Raw genomic sequence first — 20628 nt, 5'->3', positions numbered from 1 at the left:
TTTGTAATTATGTATGAATCTGATTGTTGTAAATACATAATTATTCTATTTAGCCAATAAACCCTGTCTCTTTCTCCATATATTTTTTTATCAGATCAGGGTTTTATTAATATATTGATCAGTCATTGTTTTTTTTTTTTTTTTTTTTTTTTTTTTTAAATTGCAGAATAACATCCTCCAAAGCATTTACGGGAAAAGTCTTGCCATTACAACAGGGTCACAGATTTCTAACACAATCATAGAAAACCCTGAAATGCTGAAATTTCAGCAAAAGCAGCAGGCACGGCAGGATGGAGAACATGGTGCTGCTGCACACAGGGAGACCCAGGCCCCAAAAGTAGCCAGCATGGTAAACGGAGAGAGCCTGGAAGACATTAGGAAGGTACAGTATTGTCAGCTGATGGCTGCAAAGAAATGAAATGTTTACAATTTTATACAAATGTAAAAGTGATATTAGATCAAAAGATATAACATATAGGAGATGAACACTGTATAGTCTTCCATTCAGCAGTTGCAACTACAGGCTCATCCACATGTTGTACCCCCCCCCCCCCCCTTAATCCTTATGTTGGGGGGAAATAAACAGTTGTTTACAGAACTCAGCAGGTAAAATTCAATTTTACATATAGAATAAGTCAGAGCTGACATCCCTTTTCAATTGATGGTTGCTTGGATTAGTGTTGGTAATTTTACATTCAAATTCTTGCAGCCTTCTAAACATTTGCATCCGATATGTACTGCATGTGTGTGTATGTGAATATATAAATATAAAGGGCTCCTTCTGTTCCCTATATTCATTACATGCATTTTTGTTTTTCTTCTGAGAGCTGTGGGTGCTTCCACCAGTTGCATTGTTATGCAGGACACAGTAGGGTTACTTTAGGAATTACTTTTGTTTTTAAAATGTATTTTAATCTTTTAATATAAGGATAATTGAAATGGAAAATGAATGTGAATTACATTTTAATTAAGTGAAATATCAAAAATATCAAATTTGTATTATTGTTTTTTTTTTTTTTTAAGTTGTTTACAATATTTTTTAATCTATAGCATTCATTAAAATTATATTTAACCCATTAAGGTTATCCAAAGTACTTATTATGAGGTAGCATGGTTTTCTCCATACTTCAGTTGCTCTCTTGCCTTGTCACCCTGTCATTTGTGCTTCCAGTGCAGATCATAGGTGTTTGTGCAGGCATAGTTCACCTTTGTCATTATCAGGGGTCTGGCTATGGCAGAGCGCTTATGCTAGAGGGAAAAGAAATGGCTGCAGCAGAACTAAAAAAAAAAGTGAAAGCAGTATTGTCTATAAGTGAAAATTTTGCGTGTGAATCTTTTAGAATCTTTTAAAGAAACAAGTGGAAACACGGACAGCAGATGGTCGCCGAAGAATAACCCCATTGTGTATTGCCCAGCTGGATACTGGGTAAATAAATGTTACTGATACAGTAAGTCTTAAAATTGTTGACTGTGAGACTTAACCTAATTTTTTGTATACCTTCATGTTTCTTTTCAGAGATTTTTCTACTGCGTTTTTCAATAGTATCCCAATATCAGGATCATTGGCAGGGTCCATGCTCTCCTCTCAGAGCAACCAGCAACTTTTATCTGTGGATTCAAACACAGCTAGTTCACAGGGGGCCAAGTCAAGCCTAGAGCCTATGGGAAATGCAAAATCTGCAGAAGAAACTCCAAACAAAGAGAGGTGTGTTTAAAATTTAAGTTTTTATGTGTTCTAGTTTTCATATGTTTATGTGGACTCTGAGGTTTAAACATGTGCCCTTCTTGACTTAACTTTTTTTTACTCATTAACACACTAATGGTATTTTATATAAATCCCCTCCAATTTTGTTACGCTATTTAAACCAGCACCACAGTGTCTCTGTTTTTTTTCTCTGCAGTGTAGGCAGATTAATGCTGTGGAAGGGACTAGCAGCAGGGTGCTGTACATGGCTGTTTGGTAACATCAAATTACCCTGCCCTAATATTGAGAGTGCGCTAATGTAGGTGGTGGGTGGCTATCTGTCTAAAGGAGTGTGCATCCATATGTAGGTTATATTTGCATGTTACCTGCCCTAGGTAATGCTTACATTTGCTGATGTGTTTTCATAACTGAAAGAACTACATTTCAATGAATGAAAGGTTCAGGCCATTACACCTAGTTCAGTGAGTAAGCAGCCTATACAAATGTGCAAATGTGACAGAATGAAGTCCTGGAGTTGGCTTGTTAAAGCTAATCTTACAAAAGTTTTGTATGTCTAAATTAATTTAAACTATAATTTAAATTTCTAATGATTCATCCCTTCTTCCTGTCTCTTGTTTCTTGGTGACATTTTACCTTTAATAGAAGCACTGTTGTCACCTGGGGTGTTCGTTCCCGGCAAAACAATCTTGTGAGTGCATGCAGTTTTACATTGTTCCCCTCATTTTAGCTCTGCCCAGTTTTATCTATGAAAGAGATGGGAAGAGGGGGGGGGGGAGCTTATACAGTGGATGTGCTGGTCAAGTATGTGCTCTTGGCCAATGTGCTTTTATTTGGGGCGACAAAAGATAACTTGCACCCACACGTGAAGCATTGGTGCACAATACTGAAAATACCAGCTCTGTTTTTCATGATAACTGTAAACATTGCCACTCCACCAGATGCTGTGGTAAGAAGCAGTTTACAATGTACAGTTTCTTCATCTTTCTTGAAAGGAATGAAATGTATTTTTCCGTATTGTTGAATATTGTCATTAAATCCATTTTTATCAATCTCTTGTAGTGGAAATGCTTCCTCTGCTACTCCTACGGCCCTCCCAGGTGTCTCAACTCAGCCTAAGATTGAACCCATGAAAGCACTTGACTCTCGATTTACTGAGCGATCAAAAGCCACCTCAGGCACAACAGGGGTTTCTCACACAAACCAGAGTGTTGTAGAGAAGTATGTATATTAACTTGGTAATAAATGTTTTAGTTTTAAAAGTTGGCCATCAGGAAATAGTTGCCTGTACAAGCACCATGTTGTGTCTGCTACACTAACTTCTGCCTGAAAGCGGACCTAAACTCTTAACATCAGACCTAATAATAAATATCTATTCTTACCTTCTTGCCCAGGAATGTCAGTCCCCCTAGTCGTGCTGGCTGTGCCAATTTGCATCCATAAAAAATGGACAATTATTTTATGTATGGAAGTGGCCATCCTGTGTGTGGCGAATTGCCTTGCCATGTAGTCCTTCTCCGCCCAGGCTCCCTGACCAATTAGTCGGTGTGTTGTCTTCTGTGGTTGGTGCTGATGTCAAAGATTAGGTCATCCACCACAAAACCCAGATTGGGGACCCCATCCAATTGCCATATCAGACCCCTGCACAGTATTCTCACCATCATCCTCATCTGTGGAACCTTTTGTCACCCTAATCTGCGTTGTCACCCTCATCCACAATGTTACCCTGTTCTGCATTGTCACCCCCACCTGTGCAGTTAGTTGTCTCCCCCTTTTGCGTTGTTGCCCTCATCCAAAATGTTATTCTAATCTGTGTTGTCACCCCCAGCCATGATGCCCGATGACCTCCAATAAAAAATCTTCCATTCATATGTGCAGTCTTCCTGCTGAGGAGCTAAACTTACTCCCTCTGCATCTGACATATGCAGACGCTGGTGATGCTGGAAAGTGCGAAGTATCATCAATGATAGGAGGAAAAAAAGCACTAAACCTGTGACCAATAAGAGCAGTGGGAGTGGTTTAAAACCACTTCCATTGCTTTGATTGGTCAGAACGTTTATGGGTCAATATATTTTTAATAAGAAACTAAAGAAAATATACAATACAAAATAAACAATCTTGGTACAGCAGGGTGTGAAACATTCAATAAAAAAAGAGTGAAAGAGTATGTAAGTTACAAAATATATAATCATAGTACAACAGGTTTTTTATATTTCAATGGTTAGCAAGTCTAGTGCTTTTTTTCCCTCTTTGACTGATGATTTAAATTTCCCATGAGCCTTTATGTCCCATGAGCAGCCTCTTCATTGCAGCGGCGTTAGAGAGCCCAGGGGTAGGGGTCAAAGCAGTAGTTTGAAAGTTTAGGAGGTTTAGAAACTTTAAACAAAGTAAATCCTAGACCGATCAGTATAACCTGGGCTTGTGTCATCCATAAACCCAAGATGAAAATGTTTAGGTCCGCTTTAAAGGTGAAATCTAGACACATATAGGGTAATGAGGAAATGTGGCTTTTATGTTTATCAGTGTATGAGCCTTTTAGTGTATCCAAGTTTAAACTAAAACTTCTCAAGCACTGGAAAATGGAGCCTAGCTATAGATATGAAAAAAATATACTTTTTTTCCCACCCACTTTATCTTCTCAGTCATGTCAGTGGTGCCTGCAGTAATAGGTTTCTGTTTTCTAATACCGGCATAGTTGTGGTTATGCGTGGCTACAGCACAGTATATGGCATCTGTGCATGTGTCTAACTTGTTTACTCAGCTTCCAGCAGCATTACATGGTCAATTTATTAGATCTAGCAATACTGCCTGTGAATATACAGATGTCACAGTCACTACCCACAGCACTGCTACACACTCCCAAGATCTTGGGAAATGTGATTTAGTGCGGTGCACCCATGTGTACAGGAGAACATTAAAGCACCCTGCAGATTCCTTCCCTTTGGCTACCGCTGTTTATTTAATTAAAAAAAAAGCTTTCCACAGACTGTTCTGGTGCCATTTTTTAGATAACTAGTTGATCTCATTGTAATCTAAGAGGAATCCCTGGCAGTATATTTGTGAAGTACCAGACATATTTTAACAATACCATAACCAACTTATCCAGAAGGATTAGGAGATGGTAATCGGAATGTTAATAGACACCTTTTTGTTCAATGACATATATGACTTTGCTTCTCCTTTTTTAACAGAATGAAAGACCAGAATGCTACTAAAGAAGCAAAGCAGCGTGACCTCTTGGAGAGCAGCAGTGACAGTGAAGAAAAGATTGTAACCAAATCTCTTTCAAAGCGGAAGGCTGAAACAGACACTGACCTTGGTGAAAAAAGAAAGAAGGGACGACCTAGGAAAGACTCTCGGCTTATGTCCGTCTCTCTTGCAGTGCAGGTTACTGATTGTTTTTTAGCCAGTGCAAGTGGCAAGTTCAATTTCATATGTCAAAAACTGTGTTTTCTATTTACGAATTAGTAAATAGCTTTGTTCACCCTGTAACACAGACAAAGCCCAGCTCCAGCCCAAGCGATCCCCACAATGCAGCATACTATTAGAAGAATGTATTTAGGGTCAAACTCTGCCATGTTTTTAATTATTGTCTATGACTCGATTGGTAACTTGCTGGTCACTTGCTTTTCAGGTGGTGAGTGTCAGACCACAAGTAGTGAGAAGGAAACTTAAAAAGGATATAGTAATTTAAAACCCATCTCTTTTCCATCCAAAGCATAAAAGGAAAAAAAAATAAACTTCCTGGCTGGAGTTGAGGTGATATCCTTGCATTGCCTTCCACACTTGCTTGTTGTTGCAGACACTGATGTCATCCCTTATTATTGCAGGACCAATAGTCCTGTATTGTAATTGAGAGCTTGTCCACAACCAGTCGGTTGGATGGAAGTGATGTGGTTTTCTAGGCTTACACACTCCTCTTGGCAACCCAGGTCCACCTAAATTATAATCGGATATCGGGGGGGGGGGGGGGGGCATCTGAGAACATTCATTCTCTGGTGTCTGTGCAGTAAACCTGGAATTTAAAAGCTCCAAACTTTCTAGGAGATAGGCATAGGAGAAATTTGCAGTCTATTGTAGGAGGTTGTCAACTCCCTTCTGATAGAAGTAAAATTAGTTTTAATATTTATGACTTCTAATATAAAATTTGTAAAAAGAATTCCCACACATAAACTCAGAAATTGTGATTCTCATGCACACATTAACGCTGATTGCGCAACACAGTAATTCCTAGGGGTCTGTTTAAAAAGCAGTGAATTTTACATTCACAGAAACAGTCCCTGGTGGGAAATACATCCATGTATTTCATTGCCAGTAAATTATTCTTCACCAGTGAATGTTTTAGTGAATGTCAGATTCACTGCTTTATTAATAGACTCCCTAAAGTTATAAAATGTATTTTTAAAAACATAACTTCATAATTTACTTTCATTTCTATAGGATTTAATTTTAAACATTTAACTTTATAGATACTGCAGTTTGTGCAAACCTGGATTAATTTACACATATTTTTGCTTATCTAGTCGCAAGTGGCAACGACTTCTGAGAAGGAATTAACATGTGTAACTACGCCAGCATTAACACTCAGGCTGCCAACGCCAGCCATTCAGAAATCATTTACTGTACAGGTAAGTCATTTTGTAAAGCTCATATGTCTTTTTTTCAACCTAACTATATAACTTTAACTCAATCAAGTTACACCACTAGGGAAATAAACATACTAAAATCCTGCATACCCCAGATAAACCCCTATAGACATAACTGATCCAGAGGAAGGCATGAAACCCTTTTTAAGCATGGTTCAACCTGCTCCAATAGGGGAAACATAATTCCTTCCTGATCCTGTGAGGCAATTAGGTGTTCTCTGGATCAGCAGTCTCTCTATAAAAAAGCTGTGACTTTTTGTCATATTTTACAAGGTCCTAAGTCAGAATGCTATTAATTATAGGGGTTTTCTTCTTGAACCACAGGTTTATGTAGTGTCTTCCTTAACCTAATACTAAACTGTTTAAAAATGTTTGGTCCCCAGAAGTTCTTGCCAAGTATTGTCAGCATACTTGGCATGCAGAAAACACTCATTGTTTTGTTCATGCTCCTCTCCTAATCATCACTTTCATCTTCTCTTGGTCTTCTTCCAGGTTTAGAGTCCTAAACCATGTTAATACAACAAATCAGGATGATTTCACTCCTGTGCATTATTTGTGACAAGATTGTACAAATAGAAAATAGAATGCAGGGATAAGCATTCTTTGCAGAATAGACATACCTGGTCTGTCCACATTCTTGGAAAATGCTCTTAATGTTGGAATTAACACAGGTGCATGTGTGTTTGGTGGTTGTCAGCTGCCCAAGTTTGGTTCTATCATTTGATTGCTATTGTTGGAGATCAGGCATGCCTATGGTTGGCTCAATGCTAACATGCTAAGAAATGGCCAAATAGTTAAAATGCATATTTTTAATTCTGTTTGTTAAACTCTGTGTGTTAAAGTCCAGACCTCCTTTCTCAGTATACTTCAGTGGCTTGACAATAATGGAACAGAAACACTTTTAGAATCACCCTTTTCCCTCCTTTTTAGACTGTATTGTTGACAGAGAATAATGACTAGAAGTGCTCCCTTCCCAGGTCCCAGTCTGGGTCTTGTTTTTCTTAGAATTACAGAAGGCCAATTGTAAATCAAAGTAGGTGCTCATGCCACCTTTTTCACTTGGAAAATACATATAGTAAGTTAAGATTTAACTGTATATAAACACTTAAATCAGTACTGGTCTATTGTAAACTTGTTTGGATTTGATTTAATAATTGAAAGTTGGATGTATTTAATTCCTGGTTCACCCATTCCCTCACTTTCCAGGTAAGCTCAGATCCCTCAATGTATGTTGAAGTAGAAAATGATGTTCGGGTAGTGGCAGGATCAAAGCTGAGCCAGCTTAAATGTAATCGGGAAGGAAAAGAGTGGGAGACTGTACTGGCAAGCCGAATCCTTGCAGCAGCTGGTAGCAAGTGAGTGTTTTTTATTTTATTTATTTTTTTATAATATTTGTAATTATTTACACGCACACATTCTTATTTTAAGTCTTTTTTATTTATTTTTTTCCCTCCCTCTCATTCTGCAGTGAAGTAATCTGTGTGGCCTGTGAAAAGCGAATGTTGTCCATGTTTTCTAGTAGTGGAAGAAGAGTTTTCCCACCGATCATCTTGTCCTCCCCAATTTCCAATTTGCAATGTACAGGTTATTATGTCATGGCACTTACTGCCGCTGCTGCTCTGTCTGTCTGGTAAGTATGATGGGTTTAATTAGTTTCAGCAACTTATCTGGAAATTGAAAAGCTAAACTTTTTTTATATATAGTTGTACTAAAAACTGCACTTTAAAGTTTTACAGTGCATCTTCACCCAAACTGTGGACATAAAATTATTTACATAATTTTAATCAACATTATAGGAGTTTTAAAACAAACCATCCCTGAATTTTCCAGATGCTTATACTATGAAACTTTGTCTCCTTAAATCTGAAATATAGTCTGGCAATACATACAATAAAAATACCAACTCCTAACTGCCTAAATAAATGCCATCTGTGTTCACTTTAGATTTGTTTTGGTAGCAGCCATTTTGCATATTCAGTCAAATCTTGTTATAAATAAGTAAAAAAAATGCATTTTTTTGGTATTTTAGTTCATCTGTCACACAGTTTTCCTAACTTTGTTTATTTAACAACAAGCCTATTTAGTGTTTTATATGCATCAAAGAATGACAGTGGGAAAAGTAAACCTAAATCAGCTATTTTCTGGATTCTGTTTCTAGAAGTAATATTGGTGTAGTGGTATCCAGTCTGTTATGTTAGAACAGAGGGGGAATTTCAACTTCATTTTCACCTTAAAAATCCTCCTAGATCACAACAAAAGCTATTCGGTATACAGTCCAGTTATGATGATTTAGAAAGTTTTTGCTGCTTGTTTACATTTTGGACCTTTGCATCCTGACAAAATCTGCAATGCCTACAAAATAAAAGGCGTAAGATTTCAGTGAACTCTGAAAACAAATTCCTTTCCAGTGCCTATGATTTCAATGATCAGACATGATTTGTTTGATGGTGCTTTTACTGCTTGTTCAGGATATATAAATACTGCATCGTCTGAGCAGTTTTACTTTAAAGGAAATTGTAATTATTGGAATAGTGATGGTGGCATTTATTAGAAAAGATCTTTCTTGTCCATTGAGGAAAGTTTTATCTACAAGAGGATTTGGCTATAGCAAACAAAGAAATTGTAGGCCAACATAGTAGGATGCAGTATTTTTTGTAAAATGTGGAATATGGCTTTCCAGTGTTGCTAATCCTCACTCTTAAATTTTTCACTGCCATGTCTGGACTGCATAACCTGACGTTGCATGGTCAGACTGTAAGCTTTGGCACTGTGTTCCACATAAGATGCTTTCCAGACCTCATTCTGTTAATAAGCCATGGAGTGCTTTCCTTGTCCACAGTTACTGGCATTGGTCCTTGGCACTTTCCCTGTCTCCGAAGACTCGTTCCATGAGTTGGGCTGAGCATCAGGTGCTATCACTTACACTGGTCACAAATGAAATTGAGGGACATATGTCCCCCTGCATCTAAAGCCTTACTCTTGATTTTGCTTGCTATAAATTCAAGGCAAAAGAATATTTTATCCTGGGCTGGCCTCCTCCTGTAGGCAGCCGTATAACCTAAGGACTTCTGTGTACATTGATGGACTCAAGAAAATAGTCTACTTTGAATACAGAACTCAACTTTATTTTTTTAAAATACAAAGAATGGTGTAATACAAAATATACATAAAATACACTGTTACCCCACAGAGTTCAGCAACATCTTTATTTCTAAGTCTTCTTACCTCCTCTTTTCTACCGTGTGCATTCTCAAGTACAGGCTCTCTCCACTATTCTGACTCACCCATTCTATAATGGAGAGTTACACTGTAGGAAGTGTTCCCTGCTGCTGATAACTATCGCCAAGTGAGAACACTCCACACTGTGTAACCTACATACACCGTTAGGTATTTAGCTTGGAGTGTTCCCATTGGTTAAAAGTTGTCCAGGGTGGGAACACTACTGTGTAATTTGCCAAACTAAATGGTGACAAGCAAGATGCTCGTACACAAAACCATCCTTTAATACACCATTCCAAAACTTCAGTGGCACCAGCCCTGAAGAGGTCTGGGGGAGGGGCCCAGTGACAATATTCTATTTTTAATGTAAGTTTATATTGTATGCTGCCAATTTTTTTTGCTTGGAAATTAGATACTTGCCAAAAATGGTAGGCTGATGGGAGTATAGTTCTTTATACGGGTGGTATTTACTGCACAGTTGATAGTTGATATATTTTCCTTTCTTTATAGGGATGTCCAGAACCAGGTAGTTGTTGTAAAGGATGAGTCTTTACAGCCTATTTTATCAGGTAATAAATAATGTGAAAATATTTATTTTTTTTTTTTTTTTTTTTAAACTCTCATTATTACAGGTTATTATGTCAAATCATTAAAATCTCATTTCACAAATATACCTGCCACTATATGTATAGTGATTTTCAAATTCGACACTACACTCATCCATGACAAGAATTGTTATTTTGTCAGCCCCCCACTCCATTTGAACAGGTATGCGCAGGTCCCTTTTGCAGGAGACTTATCTCAGAAATCTTTTCGACCTTAAACACAGAACTACCTTTTGTTAAACACCTATACATGCGCAAATGGGAGTCTGTAATGGGTTGGGAACTACCATTCGAATTATGGCAGTTTTTTTGGAGCCTATAAAAGTTCAGTATGTACTCTTTAAAGAAAACTATAAAATCCTTGTGCTTTTGAACTTCTCTCCTGATAAATTACAGGCATTTTTTCCTACTAGTAGGAAAGCTCTGTTAGATCTTCCTGTTGCAGTCCTTATAGTTATGACAAGCTGAGGGATGATAAAGTATCCAGCTACAACTAAAATAACTTTTTTGGGTTAACTCTGCCTTCTTTTATAACATAGGCTTATTCATGTTTTCATTATAGGAAATGATATGACCGTTACTCAGACGTTGCTTACCCAGAGAGGTATACCTGTGCTGAGCTTGTCCAATGGCAAAGCATATTGCTTTAATCCTGCACTCTCCACATGGTAAGATCAAAGCTGTAAATTAATGCATCAATACTCTGTACATTATATGTTACTTAAAGGTTGCCTGACCTTTGTTATATTAAAAAATTCTGGACAGATACACTACTGAATGAAAGTTAAATAATTATTTTGTAAAAAAAAAATTAAAAAAAGGGTGATGATGATATTTTTTTATGCACATCATATCAAAAAAATAAAAATAAAAAATAAAACACACACATAAAACAGTACCAGTGGTATGGCCAGAGTAGGGTTATTCTTATGCTTTATAACTGTGTCCCTTAGTGCAAATGCATGCAGGTATAGTGAGTATAAGGGTAGCTCTGCTCCCATGTTCTGCAATTTTTGTTGCATACTATAACTGTTTTCTATTAAATAGTTAGTCAGGTTGAAAAAAGAGACAAGTCCATCAAGTTCAACCACTAGGAAAATAAACTTATCCCAGATATAAAACCCCATGGTCATGGTTGGTCCAAAGGAAGGCAAAAAAAACCCTGATACAGTTTGCTCCAACAGGAAAAAAAATTCCGGAAACTTTTCCTTCTTGATTCCATGTGTTGAATAAAAATCATAAGGCACCCCATATCCCAGGATAGGAACGGTTGCTGCACAGATTAGAGTTGTGTTTTTTTTTTTTTTTTTTTTTTTTTTTTTTTAATGATGTCTAAATTCCTATTAAGGATTATAAAACATATTCGAAGAATGATTTTTTTTCAACACAGGTCTCTTAAAGATGTCACATCCTTTAAACAGTGGTCGCCAACCTTTTCGGTCCGGCGGACCACTAAAATCACCGGCTCTTGACCGCGCATGCCGGGGGAGCCCGGGTGTCACTTAAAGGGGGAGAAACCCCCAGAGTGATATCATTATGACATAACCACGCCCACTCTCCCATCACAGATCTGAATCTGCAATGAGAGAGTGGGTGGGTTGTGGCATAGCCCGCCCACTTCCCTGAGCCTGGGATCTGTACTGGGGATGTGGCCCGTGGCTCTGGACGGTGTGTCTCCCAGCAGGGTCCTTCTCCTGACCCCGATCAGGGGTGCACCGGCCAGAGCTGCGGACCAACAAAATATCCCCACCGGTTAGCGACCGCTGCTTTATAAATAATACATAACAAAGCTCTGGTTTAAACATTTATAGTCTATTATAATTATCCTTTTTTTTTTTTACATTACTGATGGTTTAAATTCATCATTCCCAATCATATGACTTGGAATCCAGCATAATAATTGTAATATATATATATATTTATATATATATATATATATTACAATTATTATTATTATATATACACACACTATTTAGGGCTGGCATATCGTAGTCAAAGTGGAAAAACTATAACCTAAATTCTCAGCAGCTGGACTGCTACTACACAGAAAGCATCAAGCAATTTGCTGATGGTTGTGGGGCAAAAAAAGTTGTCTGCCCCACACACATTGCACCTCCTTGCAGTAAGCATTTAGCCCACAAGAGTTATAGCGAAATCTGACAACAGGTAAGAAAAGTAAGGTTTATATTTTACCACCGTGTTTGATGAATGATGTTAAACTTGGGAAATTTTTTCCAAGAGTTCATTGTTTAAACTTTGTGTTCACTTTGGCCTATCCACTCCGATTTGGATTGGGGGTTTTGTAATGTTAAAAAGTACAGTTTTGTTTCACATTGTACCCAATTATGATCTTATTTTTTTAAGAAACAACAAAAATGTTACATTTTTCTTTTCTGCAACAGGAATTTGGTATCTGACAAGCAAGATTCCTTGGCGCAGTGCGCCGATTATAGGAACTGTATGTCCTCACAGGATGCCATATTGTGCTCCGGACCACTAGCCATAATTCAAGGACGAGTGTCTAAGTAAGTCTGCCTTTAAAGCATATTCACGTGTAATATTTAGCTGACCAGGAACATGAGAAGATTTAATATTGTTGTTCTGTCTAGTCTGAATGAGATCACAGCTTTTATCAACTGGGTGTAAAAGTCAGTGGTAGCCTTGACAAGTGCTTTAACAAAAAGCAGGTTTGTGCCCTTATTTTTGCCAGTAATCCATGTGCACAGTCAAACTATAAAAAATATTAGAACAAGAATAAAACCTGGAACTAGATAGTCACATGATTCGCCAAGCTGACAAAATATTATCTGGTCCATTATTGGTAAAGTTTAGTGACAAAAACGATACTTTCAGCAACTTGGTGGTTTTAACAAACCAGTATGTTTTAAATAAAAATATATTTACATCATAATCGGAAGGCAGTAAATAATATGGACAACTTAGTGGAAGGAAATACATTATTCTAACCATCAAGAGAATTAATGATTGTATAGAGACGCATTCAACTTACTAGAAAAATCTGTGCTTGCAGGCAGTGATTCCTTCCATTTTATGTATGGAGAAAAGTGAATGTTGTTTCCTTGTGGGTTTGCTACTTATAGCCATTGGCAACCTTAGGTAGTGCTGTGAGTGGGCCTGGCAGTAAATCAGAGAAGAGGCAGATCACATTGGACCTAGCAGAAAAGAATTTAGAGACCGACAGAGTCTCATTATCTCTAATTTTTTAAAGAATGTCTGTTCATGTATGACTAGCCTAAGAAAATAGGAGAGATTGGAGACAAAAAATGTATTAGCATATCAAATTTGCTTTTGGTATTTGTTTGATTTTCACCTTTTGTGCCCAATATAGTGCAGGCAGACAGGCTGCTCGTCTTTTCACAATGCCTCATCAGGTACAGCAGGAGACTACCATGGCTTACCTGGAGAATCAGATTGCAGCTGCCCTCATGCTACAGTCCAGCCAGGAGTACCGATACTGGCTGCTCATCTATGCACGCTTCCTTGTTAATGAAGGTGAGCCACACTACAGCAGTCTAATACCAACAATAGGAGTTTGACCTATTTAAGTAAATGAAATGCTTTAAATACAGTTCAACCAAAGATATGTGTCCTAATGAGGCTATAATGATGTGATTTGAACAGTAAAAAGTTTTGATTTTTAAAGTTGTTTTATGATGATGTGGCACTATTCAGGTTTTGAGCAGAGGCTGCGGGAGGTTTGTCAGGATCTTCTGGGCCCAGTCCATCAGTCATCTGGCAGCCAATGGGAATCAAGAATCTTGGTAAGTGTTTACATAAGTGTCCCATTAAAATATACACATCACATCTTTAATATTTTCCAAACAATGGCTTTTGATCAACAACAAAGAATACAAAGAAATACAGAAATGTGATTGTTTAGAGTGGAGTGCTGCTAATAGAATAAATATTTTACCCTTACTGTCAATAGTGTATACATACAATATGGTCATTCAGTGAACCAACTTGGCTTATCTATGTCAGGTGACCATGTGTAATGGTGAATTTTAAGTATTTCTTTATACCCTAGCCCTTTATGTCCTTTACTAAACATTTACACATTTCAGTTTGAAGTTTGGTGATGACTGAATCTATATTATGTAACAACAATCAAATTTGGTGTTGCATAGTTTCCCAATTATTTAGTTTTTAGGATTCTGTCCTATTTTCTAGCATTTCTTTATCCTTTATTCTTCATCTAAGCTGACTCTTTTACTATTCAAGCAGCATTTCTTTGTCCTTTATTCTCTTTAAGCAGCAGTCAACACTGACTTAAAAGGATTCTTTCTAGACCCAGAGCTACCTTATTTATGTTTTGCATGCTGGTTTCCCCACTGGTTGTATTGCATAATGGGTTATTCCTGTGGCATTAAGCTTCGATTATATTTATTAGGTGCAGTGTTGCAATCATAATGCTTTCTTTACCTCCATTCAGTACAGAGGAAGCATCTCCCAGTTTCTTTTTTGCGTGGAATTTCAATATTCTGTTTATTTGCTGTGTGTGTACTTGAGGACTTGATTCATGCTGTATTGCCTTACTGTTACATGACTGCAAATCTGTCTGATAATCTAGCTATAATTGACGGCCCCAGCCCTTTTTTCTCTAATGGTTCTGAGACCCCCTTCTCACGTATTTCTATAGTTGGCGATTCCTGCACTCAGGTTTGTATTACTACAAACTCTACCCTATCATAAAGTATGTCTAAGTAAGTCTCCTATTTTCAGCAGCTGACACTATTAATATAGTTTAACGTGATTTTATAGTGCTTTAGCCCAGCTCAGTTGGAGGACTCCCAGTCTGTTTCATTACTTCCGATTTTAAAGAGACAGCCTTGGCTCTTAATGTTGGTTTGCCCACTTCCCTGAAGTTGGAAAATCAGCATACTGTTTTGGGCCTAATGTGTAAAGTTCTAGAATGCACTTAGACCTTTCCAGTGCACTCACTTTTTTAATCTTTCCTTTTCAGAGATAAAAACTGTGGATACACAACTGTTACTTCCAGATGTTTACTGGACATGTTGCCCTTTCAAAAAGAGTTTACTAGACTGTGCCACCAGTGGATCTGGAATTGGCTAACCATAACTGATGGTTTACTGTTTTAGTACAGGATTTGCCTGTTATAAGGAATTCTACCTGTGAGCTCAATTTACAGTTAGGTCCATAAATATTTGGACAAAGATGAACTTTTTCTAATTTTGGTTATATTCATTACCACAATAAATTTTAAATGAAACAACTCAGATGCAGTTGAACTGCAGACTTTTAGCTTTAATTCAGTGGGCTGAACAAAAAGATTGCATAAAAATGTAACTAAAGCCTTCTTTTACACAATCACTTCATTTCAGGGGCTCAAAAGTAATTGGACAAATAAAAAGCTGAAAATAAAATGTTCATTTCTAATACTTGGTGGAAAACCCTTTGCTGACAATGGCAGCCTGAAGTCTTGAACTCATGGACATCACCAGATGCTGGGTTTCCTCCTTTTTAATGCTCTGCCAGGCCTTTACTGCAGCAGCTTTCAGTTGCTGTTTGTTTGCCTTTATGTCTGAAGTTCAGTCTTCAACAAGTGAAATGCATGCTCAATCCGGGTTCAGATCAGGTGACTGACTTGGCCATTCAAGATTATTTCACTTCTTTGCTTTAATAAACTCCTGTGTGTTTTGGGTCATTGTCCGTGTGTATTATGAAACGCCTCCTAATCAATATGACTGCATTTAGCTGGATTTGAGCAAACAGTATGCCTCTGAACATCTCATTCGGCTGCTATTGTCCTGTGTCACATCATGGATAAACACTAGTGTCCCAGTGTCACTGGCAGCCATGCACGCCCAAGCCATCACGCTGCCTCCGCCATGTTTTTACAGATGATGTGCTATGCTTTGGATCATGAGCTGTTCCACACCTTCTCCATACTTTTTTCTTGCCATCATTCTGGTAAAGGTTGATCTTGGTTTCATCTGTCCAAAGAATGTTTTTCCAGAACTGTGCTGGCTTTTTTAGATGTTTTTTTTGTAAAGTCCAATCTAGCCTTTCTATTTTTATGAGTGGCTTGCACCTTGCAGCGCACCCTCTGTATTTACTTTCATGCAGTCTTCTCTTTATGGTAGAATTGGATATCGATATGCCTACTTCCTGGAGAGTGTTGTTCACTTGGTTGGCTGTTGTGAAGGGGTTTCTCTTCACCATGGAAATGATTCTGCCATCATCCACCACTGTTGTCTTCCCTGGACGTCCAGGTCTTTTGGCGTTGCTGAGTTCATCAGTGCTTTGTTTCTTTCTCATGATGTACAAAACTGTGGATTTTGCCACTCCTAATTTTGTAGCAATTTCTCAGATGGGTTTTTTCTGTTTTTGCAAATGAAGTGAGTGTGTAAAAAAAAAAAAAAAAAATGTAACTCACATTTTTATACAATTCTTTTGTTCCCAACCCACTGAATTAAAGCTGAAAGTCTGCAGTTCGACTGCACCTGACTTGTTTCATTTAAAATTAATTGTGGTAATGTACAGAACCAAAATGAGAAAAAAGTTATCTCTGTCCAAATATTTATGGACCTAACTGTAAGTCTGGGTTCTGACTGGCTGGCCATCTTCCTTTCCCCAGTACAGTAAAACCTACGTCCTAGCCTCCATGCAAGTTATTACTGCTGGACTTAGCAGTATATGGGACACCCTATGCCCTATTCCACTGCCTTGGGAAATTTACCACAAATTTGGACCAGTTCCTCCTATCTTTGAGTCCTCATTTCTGCACAACTGTCCTAGTAGTTGGTTCTAGGTTTTCCCCTGCCACACTTTTTCAACCTTAATGGGGATTTAGCAGGCATCTTCCCTTGGGTGGGGCAATTGTTAAGAGCTCTGGCAGATATTAAATCTATGATTATGCAGTGGCTTTACAGCTTACACTAGATTCTAGGACGTGAGGTTTTAACGCTAGGGGCTCTTAGGGCTAACAGGCTTCTTTAATTGGAAGAACCATGGACAATCAGAATTCAACTGTTGATTATTATGCCAGGAGCTCTCCTTTCCATTGTTGCTCCAGGAGCATCTGGACATTTTCTATGCTGTGTTCAGTTCCTGTCATCCTGAGTCTCTGCATTATTGCATTATTTTGCCCTGAATATTTTAATATATAAGTATTGAATTATTTTGCTGAGGGGTATTTTGTGTGCAGTGCAGTGCCTACTATTGGCGTCTGTAAGAGGGCAAGAATCAAGCCGATATGATGTAATTCCAGTGTACAAACAGTGACTGAAGGAAGGGCCAGATAATGTAACAGAAGACGGTCAGAGTAGCGTCAGGAATCGCCGAGTTGGTGGTTCTGAAGTAGGGCGCATTCAGAGCGTATGTATGTTATACATATTTGTACGTTATGACGAGCTACCGCCTATCAGCAATACTTATATTTTTAAGTTTTCTAGAAATCTGATTTAGATAAGTGAACTATTGTGTATTTCATACAATATGAAATTTAGATAAAACACCCCCAAAGTCTTTTTTTTTGCTGTGACTTTTAACGTTACTTTATTTGTTGTCCAGGGTTATCGGAAGAGAGAGCTGCTGAAGGAACTTCTCCCACTTATTGGACAGAATCTTCGATTTCAGCGACTTTTCACAGAGTATCAAGAGCAACTGGACAGTTTAAGAGACAAATAAGTTTGGTTCAATTCAGATCCTCCTTTTTGGTTCTCCCTTGTGTAAAATGCCTGAACGTTTAGGAAGATGAACAGCAAGGCAGCCACTGTGAAAAACAATGGTGCTGAAGAGAAGACGCATGGACATTGGAATTACACAATCTGCTCTATCCTACTGAGCACCAGCTAGAAGCCCTGTATCTCTTCTGTCTTTCAAATTCGTTGGAAGAGTTTCTGTTAAAACATTAGAAATTGAATGAGAGGATAATAGTCGTCGTTTGCAAGAAAAGCACAGTATGTTATAAACACTTGAATTGCGCTACCCTATCTGTAATAAGGGTTGTGTCCCATTGCTTAGCCAAGATCTTGCACTATATAAATTAAAAATTACAATGTTGGCTGCAATAGAGCTTCATTTTGCAGCCAGATTTCACCTTTGAATACGAAGAATGCTGCCCCATCACAGACTATTTTTGTATTAGACTTTGCTAACTTGTCATAAATTTTTGGACGTCCATGCCCAAAAACCTACATGTCTGCTGAATGTAGGATGCTATCATAATGAATACTGTGTCTAAGTAATCCAATAGACTATTCTGTACTCATTCAGTTTTTAATTTTCAAATGTTTGTAAGCAACAGGGTTTTCCATTCCTTTTCTAATTACCAAGTTAAAACAAAATAATTTGCATTTTTTTTTTTCAAACTGTTACGTTCACAAGTTGTAAAGACATGATAGGGATGACTGTTTTTGTATTAAAAGGACATTTTCTGGGCCTGTTTGTCTTGCATGCTAATTAAGGGGTTTTCCAGGATAATGAAAGATTTAACTTGGCTTGGATATATTAATTACAAACTGCATTTTTATCTAAATAATCCCTCGTCAATTCTGTTTTAACTGATATTCTGAAGGTGTAAGGTTTCTTCCATGTTCCTTTGTGAATAGTAATGAGTAATTTGTTTTTGCCTAAGTTATAGACAACTGAAATCAACTTCAGATTCTCTTTGTTCACAGAATTTTAGAATTAAGTCCAATTCTCTCAACGCTAATTAGTAAACCTTACTACCTTAATGCCCCACTAGTTTAATGCCATAAAGTTCCCAGTTCAGGTTATTCTCTGCTTTTTCATCAATGGTTTATTGCTTCTTTTTGTTTGGGGTACCATTTTTAAAAAGAAGTTTTACTTACTATTGTTGCTCCCCTGCACCCACTTAAACTTCTGCAAAATGCCACATCCCAGATTTGATAGGCCTAAAAAATGGCTCCAATACCAATAATAGGAATTTTTTTAGGCTTTTGATTTCCAAGTACAAATTAAAACTTAAGAACATTTTTATTAAACACAAGCACCATTAAAAAATGTAAGAAAAGTACATAATATAGAATGTCTGAAGAGGGCAATTAAACAAACCCCCTCCTATAAACTTGGTCTAAATTACAATCCCTAATGTGCTTTGCAGACCATTTCCACTTCCTCTGGAAATATCGAGACAAGAACATCTTGGATAGCCATTCTCGGATCCACATTTTTCCTTCATACATGGGGTTAGGACATACACAAGAAGCAGGGGTGCAGAAGAACACATGACCCCCAACATTGATTGTGCCAGCCCCTAACTCAAAAATATTCTTAAGGTACAAAGGCTTATCCCTTATGTTTATGAGCGGGGACTCAAAAGAAACAGGACTGTCCTCCATGTGGTTGGACTGTGAGTGGAGGGGGTTTGATTAACCTCAGCGGTTCATTTCTGTCTAGATTTATTTGTAAAAAAGCGGTACATTGTTTTTCATGAAAACTTATTTTATTATGTAGGCCTGTAATTCTTAGACATAACTCACTGAAATATGCCCAATATTTATTAAATGTAATAAATTTAATAATAAGCTTTAAATTAATTAAAAAAAAAAATCTGGTAAAAGAAAGGTGCATAAATAAATCAAAAAAAATACTGAAACCTAGAAAAATAATTGTACAGTAGCATATCACACACACACAAAAAGCCCTTGCATTCTCACGGAGGAAGAAGCGGATTCCATTCAGATGCAGTTCTGTCAATTGCAGCTAGATGGCGATATCATAATATAATTAAAGGCAATTCAAAAATCCGGATTTTTCGGAAATTCTGCACTTGTCAGGTCCAGGGGTTGCCAGATTTTTGAATGTGAACCTGTATAATATAATGATTACTTTGTACTGGAGTCAATAGTTATTTTGTATTGAATCTAATACAAAATAATTTGAATTTCCCACCACGTCTCCGCACACACCGATGGCTGCACCAGTATCACTAGGAACTCTCAGGGAACTTCAGTGCACTCGCAGGGGGGCGGATTGGAGGAAGTGGACACAGGCAGGACACTGGAGGATGCTGATGGGACCAGGAAAGTTTTTTTTTGTTTTTAGCTACCCTGAGTGTGGCTCAAGGTTACCGATTTCAGCAAGTTTTTTTTTTATTTTTTACCCCAAGCCACACTCAGGATTACTGCTCAGGAGGTTATGGTCAGTGCTTGTTCCTTCATCCCTCACCAGTCAGGCGGACACCTCTGTAAAACGATCTCACTCCACAGGCAGTGATTGTTTTTAAATGTTTTTCTTGTTACCTTGTCGCAATTGTGATGTCAAATTTCTCTTTCAAATTCTCTTTGGCAAAACACGCTTGGTAATGTACCAAAATGCTGACAAAGGATGGATACCATGTTGGATCACTGCTCTTGCACAGAGAACAGCAGCACTTCCACCCAGCCTTCTGCTTGTTTCTTGGATCTGCAGAATGTGCTGAGGAGCTGAAGGCATTGGGGCTCGGCAA

At 37.8% G+C, this 20628-nt stretch overlaps 1 protein-coding gene across 1 annotated transcript in view; it reads left to right on the top strand.

The window, feature by feature from the left end:
- The window catches only part of HIRA (histone cell cycle regulator), a 29139-nt gene extending 10543 nt beyond the window's left edge, over nucleotides 1-18596 (top strand). Inside the window, exons 12-25 of the mRNA XM_072415648.1 lie at nucleotides 167-382; nucleotides 1341-1426; nucleotides 1517-1705; nucleotides 2765-2923; nucleotides 4894-5089; nucleotides 6226-6330; nucleotides 7555-7703; nucleotides 7817-7978; nucleotides 10078-10136; nucleotides 10735-10840; nucleotides 12575-12697; nucleotides 13522-13685; nucleotides 13866-13954; nucleotides 17727-18596. Coding sequence (XP_072271749.1) covers nucleotides 167-382; nucleotides 1341-1426; nucleotides 1517-1705; nucleotides 2765-2923; nucleotides 4894-5089; nucleotides 6226-6330; nucleotides 7555-7703; nucleotides 7817-7978; nucleotides 10078-10136; nucleotides 10735-10840; nucleotides 12575-12697; nucleotides 13522-13685; nucleotides 13866-13954; nucleotides 17727-17843 — 1920 coding nt within the window. The 3' untranslated portion in view covers nucleotides 17844-18596. The remainder of the gene's footprint in view (nucleotides 1-166; nucleotides 383-1340; nucleotides 1427-1516; nucleotides 1706-2764; nucleotides 2924-4893; nucleotides 5090-6225; nucleotides 6331-7554; nucleotides 7704-7816; nucleotides 7979-10077; nucleotides 10137-10734; nucleotides 10841-12574; nucleotides 12698-13521; nucleotides 13686-13865; nucleotides 13955-17726) is intronic.
- The last annotated feature ends 2032 nt before the right edge of the window (nucleotides 18597-20628 follow it).

Source organism: Pyxicephalus adspersus, chromosome 6, assembly GCF_032062135.1.
Source record: "Pyxicephalus adspersus chromosome 6, UCB_Pads_2.0, whole genome shotgun sequence".
In the NCBI taxonomy this organism is placed as follows: domain Eukaryota; kingdom Metazoa; phylum Chordata; class Amphibia; order Anura; family Pyxicephalidae; genus Pyxicephalus; species Pyxicephalus adspersus.
Note: the sequence above shows the minus strand (reverse complement) of the source record. Positions and strands in the feature narration are given on the sequence as shown.